General features: G+C 47.9%; 1 protein-coding gene across 6 annotated transcripts in view; it reads right to left on the bottom strand.

The window, feature by feature from the left end:
* The window catches only part of FYB2 (FYN binding protein 2), a 172,758-nt gene extending 164,091 nt beyond the window's left edge, over nucleotides 1-8,667 (bottom strand). For 3 of the 6 annotated variants that reach the window (XM_051856422.3, XM_089337356.1, XM_089337355.1), the window contains exon 1: nucleotides 8,229-8,666. In XM_051856422.3, the coding sequence (XP_051712382.3) occupies nucleotides 8,229-8,447 (219 nt within the window). In that variant the 5' untranslated portion in view covers nucleotides 8,448-8,666. Of the gene's footprint in view, nucleotides 1-8,228 lie in introns of all 6 variants that reach the window. The other 3 variants (XM_089337354.1, XM_008265195.5, XM_089337357.1) reach the window with 3 other exon arrangements.
* Between the last annotated feature and the right edge of the window lie 4,147 nt (nucleotides 8,668-12,814).

Here is a 12,814-nt window from a genome sequence, read left to right as displayed (position 1 = left end):
TGGATAAAATCACATAACTCTGAAGGATTTGCCCCCTCTTATGTAAAGTAAGGGTAACATTGTTAAAGAATTTGTGAGGTCTGAGTGAAGTAATTCATCTAGTTGTAGAGACTGGCACAGAGCATATACTGAACAATGTCTTTCTCCCTTCCTGGGACATCAGGTTAACAAAATAGTCACTAAGCAAGGCACTGTGGCCAGTACTCAAGGGAAATTCACAGCACATGTCCTGGAAATTCACTCATTTTTGATAATTATAGAGCCAGGCATTAGGGTCCTTCGTATATGATATGGAGATCAGAGACAGAAAAACTCATACAGAATTTTTCATAAGGTATCCATCATCCAGCTCCAATGGACATTTTTGATGCTAGACACTTTTTAAGGTATCATATTACTTTTTTTTTTTACTTATATTTTTTGACAGGCAGAGTGGACAGTGAGAGAGAGAGAGAGAGAGAGAGAGAGAGAAAGGTCTTCCTTTTGCCGTTGTTTCACCCTCCAATGGCCACCACAGCCGGCGCACTGTGGCTGCCTCACCACGCTGATCCGAAGCCAGGAGCCAGGTGCTTCTGGTCTCCCATGGGATGCAGGGCCCAAGCACTTGGGCCATCCTCCACCGCACTCCTAGGCTACAGCAGAGAGCTGGACTGGAAGAGGGGCAACCGGGAAAGAATCTGGCGCCCCGACCGGGACTAGAACCTGGTGTGCCGACACCGCAGGCGGAGGATTAGCCTATTGAGCTGCGGCACTGGCCCAGATTACTTTTTAAACTCTTGTTAGTAATGAGAAAAACAAGGCCCACAGAGGTGAAATAATTTGCCTAATGGCACACATGCAAGAGTGGTAGAGACCAGATTCAGACAGATATCTCAAGATGCCCAATCCAATACTCTTTCTCCCTGCTCCAACCTGGATACAACTCATGCACCTGAACTTGATGTTAAAAATAAGTACATAACAAGGAGGGGTTCCAAGATGGTGGAATAGTGACAGGACGGTCTGATTTATGGGGGGTGAAATTAATAGAAAAGAAGTGGAGAAAGTGCACTCTCAGGGTAAAGCTGCAGGGGAAACTGCAGTGGGAGATCCTGAGAAAGTAGGAAAAACAGCCTGGACTCGTGTGGAAGGTACAGACATGCAACAAGGTACAGCGAGACGACAGAAGCCCCAGCAGCTTGGATCCGGGAAAGAAGGTGCCTGACCTGGCAAACAAGATCAGAGTCCATAGGCCCGCACCACTCTTGATACAGTGGGAGGGAGAGCTTAGTGAACTGCATCTCTTTGAATCTGGCCAGGATCCCTCAGGACAGAAGGCCAACTGCTTACCCAAAGGAGGTGGAAAAAAAATAGCAGCACCATCTCTCTCTCCCCTCCTCCCTCCTACAACAACTACCTGCAGCCAGCGGTGGGAAGGCTGGCACCACTTTTGGACATAGGCATGTAGCAGCTGCTTCAGCTTGTGTGCGTGCACCCAACCACTGTTGGGGTTGCCCTCCACCCAGTCAGCAGGGGCACCCACAGCAATTCAAGAGCGACCGACAGAGATGGTCTCCACCATGTCAGCTGTACCCATCTGGCAACGGGAGGGGTGGGGTGCCATCCCTACAGAAGGGAAGTGCCACCAGCAAGACTCTATGTGCCCAGCACAATTGAGAAGTGAGCAGGGATGCGGCTGGTAGGTAAGTGCATGCCTGTGATCCAGAGATCTTACCACAGGGAAAAACCCATATACCCCACTGGCATCGAATCCAGTTTAGAGGACAGGACTCCATCCAGCAGGAGTGCCTCAGTCCCCCTGCGGTTAGGACAGGCCAGCATGGCAGAGTGGCTCCTCTTGCACTCCTTGACCCTGAAAGCCCTAGGTGCTGAGACTGAGAAAACACAGTGATTGTTTAGGGCCTCCTGGCTACCGGGTGAGGGACACTGCTGGGGAAATCTAAGCTTACACTGAGGATTGCACTGATCCTTTGCATGGTCCTTGGAGCAGAGCAGACCCACTGGGTCTAGCGATCAGGCACTGGGTTCCTTTGAGGAGAGGCAATCAGCTGAGCAAAATAAACCTCTCTTTAGATCTAAAAAAAAAAAAAAAAAGAGGAGATCTACCACGCCAAACCTGGGTGTGTCACCTTAGACATGCCCTTCACTTTGGAGAACTGAACAGAGTTCTCTGGCCACACCACCCCTAGATATTCACTAAAAACAGACACTCCACTTATCTACAGAGGCATAGTACAAAGATAAAAGCCTCCGCAGTGAAAAAACAAAATGAGTATCTCCACAGATACCAAATAAAAAATGCACTAATTCAAGAAACAAGAACAAGGACTACAACATGATGCCCCCAAAAGAACACAACACTTCAATACCAGATTGTGAAAATGATGAAACTGAAAAAATCCAAGAAATGGAATTCAAAAAATTGATCATGACATGGAAGTAATCAGAAGCAAAGGCACAAACTACTGAAATCCATACAAGACATGAAAGAAAATTTCTCCCACAAAATTGAGATCTTAAAGAGAAATCAAAATGAAATGAAGAATTCAATAGAAAAATAAAAAACTGCAGTGGAAAGCCTTAACAACAGAATCAATGAAGCAGAAGAATGAGCATCAGACTTAGAAGACAAAGCACAGGAAATTATACAGTCAGACCAAAAACAAAAAGAGGAAATTAGAAAACTAAAGAACACTGTTGAGAATCTACAGGATACTACAAAACGACCCAACATACAAGTTCTAACAGTTCCTGAAGGCGTGGAAAGAAAGGATTAGAAGGCCTTTTTAGTGCAATAATAACAAAACTTCCTTAATTTGGAGAAAGGGACATCCAAGTACAGGAAGCACATAGAACTCCTAATAGATATGAACAGAAAAGAGCTACACCATGACACATTGTAATCAAACTCACTGCAGTAAAACATAAAAAGATTCTAAAATGTGCATGACAGAAATGCCAGATTACTTTCAGAGGCTCTCCAATTAGACTCAAAAGAAACCATATGACTTTGAACAAATCGCCTATCTTCTCTGAGTTTTAGTTTCTTTATCTCCTATTAATGCCTACTTGATAATTTTGTCTATAAGGACTATATGGAATAATGACTTGAATGTGCTATAATAAAGTCCTATCCTAACATTCAGTGTTGTTGATATCACAAAAATTTCACAATCCAAAGTCTGTAGTAGAACTGGCATTATAATTCAAACCATTTTCTGACCCTCTACCTCCCCACCTTTGGAGAACTAACCAGTAGCTTATCTCTGTCCAATATACCATTATCATCATGATGAAAAGGATCCTACCATTGAGAATGGAGTTTCTAGGAGCCGGCTCCATGGCATGGTAGGTTAATTCTCCACCTGCAGTGCCAGCATCCCATATGGGCACTGGTTCTAGTCCTGGCTACCCCTCTTCCAATCCAGCTCTCTGCTATGGACTGGGAAAGCAGTAGAAGATGGCCAAAGTTCTTGGACCCCTGCCCCGGCATGACCCCTGCACCTGGCTCCTGGCTTCGGATCGGCACAGCTCCAGCCATTGCAGACATCTGGAGAGTGAAGCAACGGAAGGAAGACTTTCTGTCTCTCCCTCTCACTGTCTGTAATTCTACCTCTCAAATAAATAAACTTTTAAAAAAGAGAATGGAGACTCTGGATCCCAACAGATCTGAATTTGAATCTGAATTCTGTCCTATCTATAAAATGGGGAGGATGATAACGGTAAAGACTAATGAAAAGCAGTAAGTAAAAACTTTAACTCTTTCTAATGTTACAAAATTAACTCTTACTCCTGAAGATCATTATTTGTAACTTACTTAGTATAAATAATGTTGCTTCTTTTTATTAATATTTAAAAATCTCCCCCCCCCAGGGTTTATTATTTTAGATTATAAAGATGTGAAAATCAAAACCAAGTAGTTGGTGAACAGGGAAGAACCCCAACTGAGGTCCCAGGATCATTTCCGTCCAGTTCCCATGCCAAGTAGTAATAAACACTTCTCGGATTTCTGCTCTGAAGAGCTAAGCACAGCTGATGTTTTTGGTGAGGTCAAAACAGTAATGTGATACAAAACACCTCCCAGCTCGCTGGGGGAGGCGCTGCCCCACTCTGGTAAGTAATCTGCTGGGAAGGTCTGTGCATGAGTTTGCTAGGGCTGCCTGGCAAAGCACCACCCACTGGACAGCGTAAGCAGCACTGCATTGCCTCAGAGCTAGAGACCAGAAGTCCACGGTGAGGGCATCAGCAGTGTCGGTTCCTTCTGAGGACTGTGAGGGCAGGGCCTTCTGCAGGCCCCTTCCCATGATTGAAGTGTTCTCCCTCTCCCCTTCTCTCCCTCCCTCTCCTCCTCTCCATCCCTCTCCCTCTCCCCCTCTCCTCCTCTCCATCCCTCTCCCTCTCCCCCCCTCTCCTCTCCCTCCCTCTCCCCCTCTCATTCTCTCTCCCCCTCTCATTCTCTCTCCCCCTCTCATTCTCTCTCCCCCTCTCATTCTCTCTCCTCTTTCAAATAAATAATTTTTTAAAAAGACCCTATCTGCCAGTGCTGTGGCACAGTGGGTTAAAGGCCTGGCCTGAGGCGCCAGCATCTCATATGGGCACCGGTTCTAGTCCCGGGTGCTCCTCTTCCAGCTCTCTGCTATGGCCTGGGATAGCAGTAGAAGATGGCCCAAGTCCTTGGGCCCCTGCGCCCACATCAAAGACCCAGAAGAAGCTTCTGGCTCCTAGCTTCAGATCAGTTGCAGCTCCAGCCATTGCAGCCATCTGGGGAGTGAACCTCTCTGTCTATACCTCTCTCTGTAACTCTGTCTTTCAAATAAATAAAATAAATCTAAAAAAAAAAAAAGACCCTATCTCCAAATAAGTTACATTAAGAGGTCCTAGGAGTCAGAATTTCAACACAGAACTTTGGGAAAGGGGAAGACAGAATCCAACCGGCAACAGTTCAGCTATTTGTTATAAGTTGCAGTTGTTTTAGTTTGTATTCAACTGCCCCATGAGTTCAGTGAGCTATTTTAAGCTCTATGTGCAAGAAAACTTCATAGCTGAATGTCAAGAGGTAGACAGTAGTACTTCTCCTTTACAAATGAGGTAACTGGGGCACAGAGAAATTAAGTTGCTCCAAGTTGAACAGCTGGTATTTGTATATGGTACAACCAGAAGTTGAAACTTGTCAGGCTGTCCCTGAGGCTGTGCATGTAGGTACCAGGCTTTGTGGTCTCTGTGAGCCAAAAACTCAGTGGGGGTCTCCTGTGGGAGTAGCAAGCACCCGAGTATCTAAGCCATCATTTGCAGTTTCCCAAGGAGTGCATTAGCAGGAAATTGGATGGGAAGAGGCAGAGCCAGGACTCAGTCAGGCACCCTGATAGGGGTTATGGGCATCCCAAGTGCTCTCTTACCCACTGTACCAAACACCCATGCCCAAAATAAGCTTCTAAGTCCATTTCCCACAAACTTTTTGAAGTATCCTCACATTTTATTGATTAGATCTCCTTGGAACTCTAAACTCACACATCCAACTACCTACTCAGCTGCTCAAACACACTGTGCCTAAAAGGAACACCTGATCCCCACCCCTCTTTGTGCTAAGTTCTCAGTAGACATCAACTTCATTCTCCCAGATGGTTTCACTCCTTGGGGTCATTGACAATCCCTCCATTTCTTTTACTGCTTTTTGTCCAACCCATCAGTAATTCCTGCAATATATAGATGCTCTTTGGCTTATAAGGTGGTTAATGTCAAGTAAACCCACCCTAAGCTGAAAATAGTGTTAAGTCAAAAGCCTGTTTAGCACACCTCACTACCTGATATTGTAGCTTCCCAGCATTGGGTGCTGTAGAGTACTGGGTGTTTGCCCTTGTGATTGAGTGGCTGACTGGGACATGTGGCTCATTGCTGACTCTCTTCCCCATGATGGAGTATCATAGTGCATGTCCCCAGCCCAGGAAAAACATTCAAATTCAAAATTTGAAATAAAGTTTCTGCTGAATGCATATTGCTTTTGTACGATTATAAAAAAAAATCATTAAGTCAAACAACCGTAGGTTGAGAACCATCTACATATACAGTCTGGTGGCCTCCAGCCACCTCCACTGTTTAGACTGGTCTGAACTTCAAACCCTTCTTTGCTTGGATCCCTTCCCAGCCAGCCAGCTTCCTCCCTTGCTCTCCCTGTCATCTATTTCCAAAACAACAGAAGACAATCCTTGGAGAATGTGAGCTGAATCGGTGAGCTGCTCACAACACTCAGAAGATCTGAAGTTTCTGTGGTAGGTTCCAGGGTGCTGTATGATCTGAACCCACAGTCCCTGGCCCTTGCTTCCATGGTGCCAGTCCTTCTGGCCATTTTTGCTATTCCTTGATCACATCAGATAAGCTTCTGCCTCAGGGCCTTTGCATCTGCTATTTTCTCTCTGTAGCACACTCTTCCCTGAAACAGCCATGTTGCCACTTCCCTTACAACCTTCAAGGTTCTATCCAAATGCACCTTACCATGTCACCTTTCTGGAAACAATCCCATTTAAGAACGCAGCCTCTCCGGCTGCTTCTCCATCCTTAAACCCTTTTCTGTTTTGTGTATCACCATTGCACTTAGGGCCATTTCACACATACGCTCATTTGTCTTCCCCAACTAACATACACATTATACAAAAGCAGGAGATTTTGACCAATTTACTGCTGCATCTACAACATCTAAAACAGGATCTGACACCACAAAGCAAGTGGTCAATAATACATGCTTGCATTTGTTGAATAAATGAGTGCTATGATTTTTCTTAATTATACAAAATCCTCCTTTTAAGATGAGAAGCTATCCACATTTAGCTGCCTCTCTCTGGTCAGTAAAAGCTCACGTGAGGTTACTCCAGGCAGATATTATGAGCTAACCAATATGTGAATTTCCTCTGTATTGTCTAGCAACCTGCCTGTTCTGCTGCGTTCTTTCTAGTGATGCCTGGCTTATCATTGGCACTCAGTAGCTGTTATCGACAACAGCAGGCTCACACCCAGTGCTGCTATTGTACCAGCTGTGTGCTACTGAGAAAGTGGTAACTTTGGGTCATCAGTTTCCCCACTTAGATGAATGGACAGATGCCACTGCAGATCCTGGCCAATCAGAGACAGCAAAAGACAGGTGTGTTTCCTTTATTTCCAGCACACCAAACCTGCTCAGCCTGGCACATTTCTACAGAGGAACTCCTCAGAAGTTGCTAAACAATGAAATGTGTGTGGAGGGTGGGGGTGGGCAGGATGCAGAGGAGAGAGAGATGGAGGCAGGACCAGGGTGCCCTTGCCAGAGTCTTTCCAAACTCAGCTCCTGGGTCTGGAGGGATGGGCCACAGAAACAGGTGCCTCCTGCCCTGGGACAGGCAACAGCTGGGACAGCTCCTCTGTCCTGATTTAAAACTAAACATCTGAGTGGGACGCCACACACACACCTCACAGGAGAAAATGATTTGACCCTAAATGAGTAAAAGTGGTATAGGAGCAAACCATGCACGCACACACACACAGGGAACAGATGTCCTGAACAGGGGACCAGAGGGAAGAGAACAGGAGGAGGAACAAGGAAATGTGGGCAGTGGGGCGGAGAGAGATCCAGGTGTGCCAATGCTGGCAAGGGAACGCCACCTGGCTTGGTGCTCAGCACTTCCCCATGCGCCATCTCCCGTCTTCCAGGCACCTGCTGTGATCTCAAACTGGTAGTAATCCTATTTTGCCAGCCAGGAACCCAGAGCCCAGGAAGACAAACACACTGGCCCCAGACCACACCGTTAATGATGAGCAGGGTCCAAACTCCAGCCGCAAGCGTGCAGTGCAAAGCTGCTGATGCCCTGCTCCGAGCTCTGCCCACTGATGGCCACCAGAGCCAGCCATGGTGCAGGAGGGCAAGCACACGCAGGCACATGCATGCGTGGGGGCCAGGGCCACTCACACGGTGGCTGGGGGAGTAGGCGAGAAGCCCAGATCCCCGTTACAGCCAGCTCCCCTCATGCTGTCCCCTCACTCCAGAGGGACCACCAGACAGCAAAACCCTCCTCACTCCCAGCTTCTCTGGGCAAGGCCAGTGTGAGCTGAAGGGTGCTGACAGGTCCCAACCCCTCATTCCTGTCTAGCACGACTCACACGCAGCTTTTCCTCATGGTTCTCCCCTCCGGAGGACCCACCCCCAGCAAGGACAGGCGAGCAAGGACACAGAGACAGCTGTCATCCAGACCAGCAGGCCTTACCTCTTCCATTGCTTTTCTGTGAGGCAGAATCTGGGAGACAAACCCGGCTTCCCAGAGCCGGATTCTGGGGCCAGCAGTCTGCGCGGCTCCTCCGCCTCTGCCGGCTAGGGAGCCTTCACTTCCCGCAGCCCTGGATACACCTGAGCCCAGAGGCTCCACCTGCCCCACCTGCACTGTGGCTCCACCCTCTCCCGGGGCTGGGCCCCAGCTGGCCTCCATCCTTCAAGCCTGGCCAGCACCAAGCACCTGCAGGGAGTCCCGAGGGAGGCCTCTGTCCCCCAGATCCACAGAGCCCAGCGTGCCCAGCAAGCAGCTCTGCCCAGGGATCCAGGGCTGATCTACAGTCACGCCCCTCCAGGGATTTCCTGTCCTGCCAGCCTGAGGCTGGGGGAGTCGCTGGGGAATGGGGACAGCTCCCTCCTCTGTTAGCAGGGAAAGCTCAGGCTGGACAATGTAATCTCCATTAGTCTCAACCCCCAGCCAACTCCGCCCCACCCCCCACCCCCATGGCTACTTCACAAAATGCTTTCTCAGGCCAGCAAGACCACAGACCAAAGCCGGAAGAGGCCCTGAGCCCCTGGGGGTGTTTAGCAGAAGCGAGGGGGAGCTCACAGGGTGGAGCACCTGTTGGGGGGGGGGGTTTGCATGCATTATGACTCTTAACTCCTACAATAGCCCGGAGAGTGCTCTGCTCCAAATTTCAAAAGGAGGAAAATGCTGTTTAGAGAGATGGAATACCCTGCCCAATCACATAATCAGGGTTTATACCGCCAGTTTTGTTTTTCTGGGAGTGTTTTTCTTCATTTTCCCTGACAGGGCTGGTGCAGAAACTGAGCGTGAGTTCCCAGTTTTGGGGGCCCCCAGCTGTGCTGGGTCCAGGGCCGGGCAGGGCAGGTGGCTTGAGCCCTGCCTTATGCAGCCTGTGTGCCTTTTCTTGCTTTTGTTGGGCCAAGCTCTGTAAGTGAACAGATTACCTTGCCTGGACCAGGGGAGAAGAGGTGGGAGCAGGTGAGGAAGTCCCATTACCCGCCCACGTCATCCAGCAGGTGATGGTTGAGAATCAATCAGCAATACAGGCTTCAAGGCCCCAGCAAGGCATTCAGTCAATGCTGTGCTTCTGGTCTAAGGTCTGGGAGTCTGGGCTTTCTGGGAACTTTTTATCTCAGTGTATTTAAACCTTGTTAATGACTCACAGTATGATAACCCTTTGACATCGTGATTGCCCTCATAAACAGGCACATATACTAACATAAAAACTTCCCAAAGCCATAATCACTCTTACTGTGTGTGATCCCACTGATGTTTTCCATTCTGTTCTGAGCCACAATATGCCATTTAATTAAATAATGGTCAGCATATCCCCTACACCAACTCGACAGCTCAGTCTGAGCAACCCTGCTGTGTAGACTGCTCATACTCAGCTTGGGGCGCCCAATCCTCAGAGCTAGAGTGGCTCAGCAGCACCCCGTTTCCCACTCTTGCCTCTGCATGCATTGGTGAAGCCTATGATGCTACAGGAGAACTTGGAGCGCTTCTCCTAACCCCAGGTGAGCACTGGGCCAGTCAAGTCCTTTTGCTCCTAATGCAGGGGCTCCCCCTAGTGGCTCCAGTCAGGCCTACCATGGCAGAAAGCATGGAGTAGGGCAGCTGGGATTCCCATCTCCCTGAACCAGGAAGGGCTGGGAGGTTTGTGCATTTTGGATTGGTTCTTGGCAAGTTACAGTGGTAGGGCCTTAGAAGGCGAAGGCACTAATCATGGTAGCTGTTAGCAGTGGGGACTGTTTTAACAGTAGGCTTAAGAGCTGTGCCTTTCAGATCATCACAGGGCCCCTCTGTTACCCTGTGATTTTCTAGGTGCTAAATTTGGTTTTCCTGATAATAGTTGGCCTTGGGAAAGCCAACCAGCTAAGTAAGAGGGCTGGCAGTCTTGGCTTAAAGACTCGTGGCCATGAGAAAATCTCTTGGTGGGTGTTGAGCCTTGTGCAGACGCCACCACAGTCAGTTCTCCTCTTTCTTTCCCTCTCCTCCTCTGTCACTGTTGACTGTGTCAGCATCAAAATGCATATGCTGCACTTGGAAGTGCAAGGGGCAGTAGCAGTGTTTGATTTCCTTACGATGATCCCAGTCTGAGCCCCCATCCCATGAGCGGCAGGTCATCTCATCTGGCTTGATTAGAGAGAGAATTCACACATAAGATTACTTGGGAGGGAGGCAGCAGGAGAGGTGGGAGAGTTTTGCATGTGAAATTCAGGGTTTGACTCAGTTTAACCAGATGTCACCATGCCTTTGGAATAACAAGTTCAATCCCATAAAGAAGTCAGAGATCCTAAAGCAAGGTGCTTTAGCGACCTGCTGCTAGTGTCAGGTCAGGGTAATTCTCTCTGTGAGCTGCACTTCACCACGGACAAGGAGCTGCCAGGGGTGGTGCCCCAGGCCTTGCTGTCACCACCACACTGAGGTGACCCTCCTTTCCCAGTTCAGGAAACTGAGGCACCTCTGCGGGATGGTGCAGCAAGGGGATGAGCAGAAATCCCAGCCCAAGCTCTCTAGTTACAGAACCGACTCTCACAACCATGCTGTTGGATACTACTTCAATCTGAGAGAAACACTGTGTAGAATAGCAAATTCACAAACTCAGACCTAGAAGGAGGGTTTTCTTGAGGGGGGCACTGTTTTACCTTTTTAATTTTGAAAGATATCTGAGAATACATGGCAGATACTTAGGCGGGAAGGTGGGCCTGAAATCTTCTAGACCTTTCTGGTCTGCTAAGCCCCCAGCTTCTGTTTGTCTTCCTGGAGGGGGGACAATGTGCCATACTCTCCAACGAGGTCCCATCCATCCTTCACGTACTGAGTGTCAGGAATGCATGCTTCCAGCACTTTCTGGATGTCTTCAAACCTGACTTTGAGTCTCAGAGGCTGCTTGAAGCGTTCCAGTGTTTCCTATCATGTCTCAATCTTTCATTTCTTGGCAAATATGCTTGCTATACTTTGCATCATAAGTTATGGTTTATAGCAGAGTACCCTAATGTGAGAAAGGAATGTTTAAAAAAAGTCTGAAAATGGAAAGTCACATGTGTTCACATCTTTCTAGGGTAGACGTTGGGTCCTGTGTGTTACGTGGTGACAAAGCTGGAGTTGGCAGATTGATGATTGTCAGAGTGAGGAGAGTGCTGCTGGAGTAACCTATTATTAATATTAAAGTTATTATTGGTTACATTAATCATTTCAGAAGATTTTCAGCATAATGTACAATTTGTTTATGTATAATTTATACCCTGATGACTTCAAAAGGGAGAGAAAGAAAGAGGAAAGGGAACCGGCGCCGTGGCTCAATAGGCTAATCCTCCACCTTGCGGCGCCGGCACACCGGGTTCTAGTCCCGGTTGGGGCGCCGGATTCTGTCCCGGTTGCCCCTCTTCCAGGCCAGCTCTCTGCTATGGCCAGGGAGTGCAGTGGAGGATGGCCCAGGTGCTTGGGCCCTGCACCCCATGGGAGACCAGGAAAAGCACCTGGCTCCTGGCTCCTGCCAGGATCAGCGCGGTGCGCCGGCTGCAGCGGCGGCCATTGGAGGGTGAACCAACGGCAAAGGAAGACCTTTCTCTCTCTGTCTCTCTCTCTCACTGTCCACTCTGCCTGTCAAAAAAAAAAAAAAAAAAAAAAAAAAAAAGAAAGAGGAAAGGAAGTGAAATTTATTGAGTCTGTTGTGTAACAAGCTATAGAGCAGCATATATTTTCTTCTATTCCTCTGAACACTGCTGTAAAATAAGAAATGATATCTCCGTGGACGAGTGACAAAAACAAGGCCCAGGACAGCCAAGGCCAATGCCATAGCCAAGCTGAGAGTATAGGTTTGTTTCTCCATTCGTGCTCTGCTCTCTCCTAATCCACTGTACTTCCCTCCACTCTACCCCAGACCTAAAAGGCCTTATGGGAAGAGGGGGGTGAGCAAAAACAAGCCACGTAAAATAAGATGGTTAAACATGAAGGGGATAGGCATGTGGAGGACAGGGCAGTGGGCAGGCAGGCAGGGATGGATAACCAGTGCAGAAACCTGGGGTGATTAGTGCAAGGGATGCAACTGTTTAGAGAGAGAGAGTTAACGACCAAATGCCTAGAATTATCTTGGAGGTATGTGAGCTCAAGAAAACTCTTGTTTCTTTTTTACCAGCTGGTGAAAATTCTCTAGTCCTCCTCGTTTCTCTTTGACCTTGAAGGAAGTTCATATCTCTACTTTGTGCTTCTGTAAGTAAACATCCTGAGGACTTGTAATAATTCAGGTAGAACTATGAAGGCTGCTAAGCAGACATGACTAAGGCAGGATGCTTTCCTTTGAATAATCTTGAAAGGAAACTCTGAGGACCTACTGTGTGCCAGGTGCTCTGCTTAGATCTGGGGTTGGAGCACACTTTAGAGTCTTGTAAGAACTGGCTTCTGCCACTAATTCAAGTCGCATTATGTATGCATCACTCAGATGAATTATTAAGATGTTTTTTGATAGACTTGTCTTGTTGAGATCAAAGAATGAGCATTCCCCTGTGGGAAAGCATGGGGCTCGCCTACAAGTAGGAAATCACTTCCCATAG

Source organism: Oryctolagus cuniculus, chromosome 7 (assembly GCF_051225735.1).
Source record: "Oryctolagus cuniculus isolate XC-2025 breed Fujian yellow rabbit chromosome 7, ASM5122573v1, whole genome shotgun sequence".
NCBI classification, from domain to species: Eukaryota; Metazoa; Chordata; class Mammalia; order Lagomorpha; family Leporidae; genus Oryctolagus; species Oryctolagus cuniculus.
This window is presented reverse-complemented; position numbering and strand designations above follow the sequence as displayed.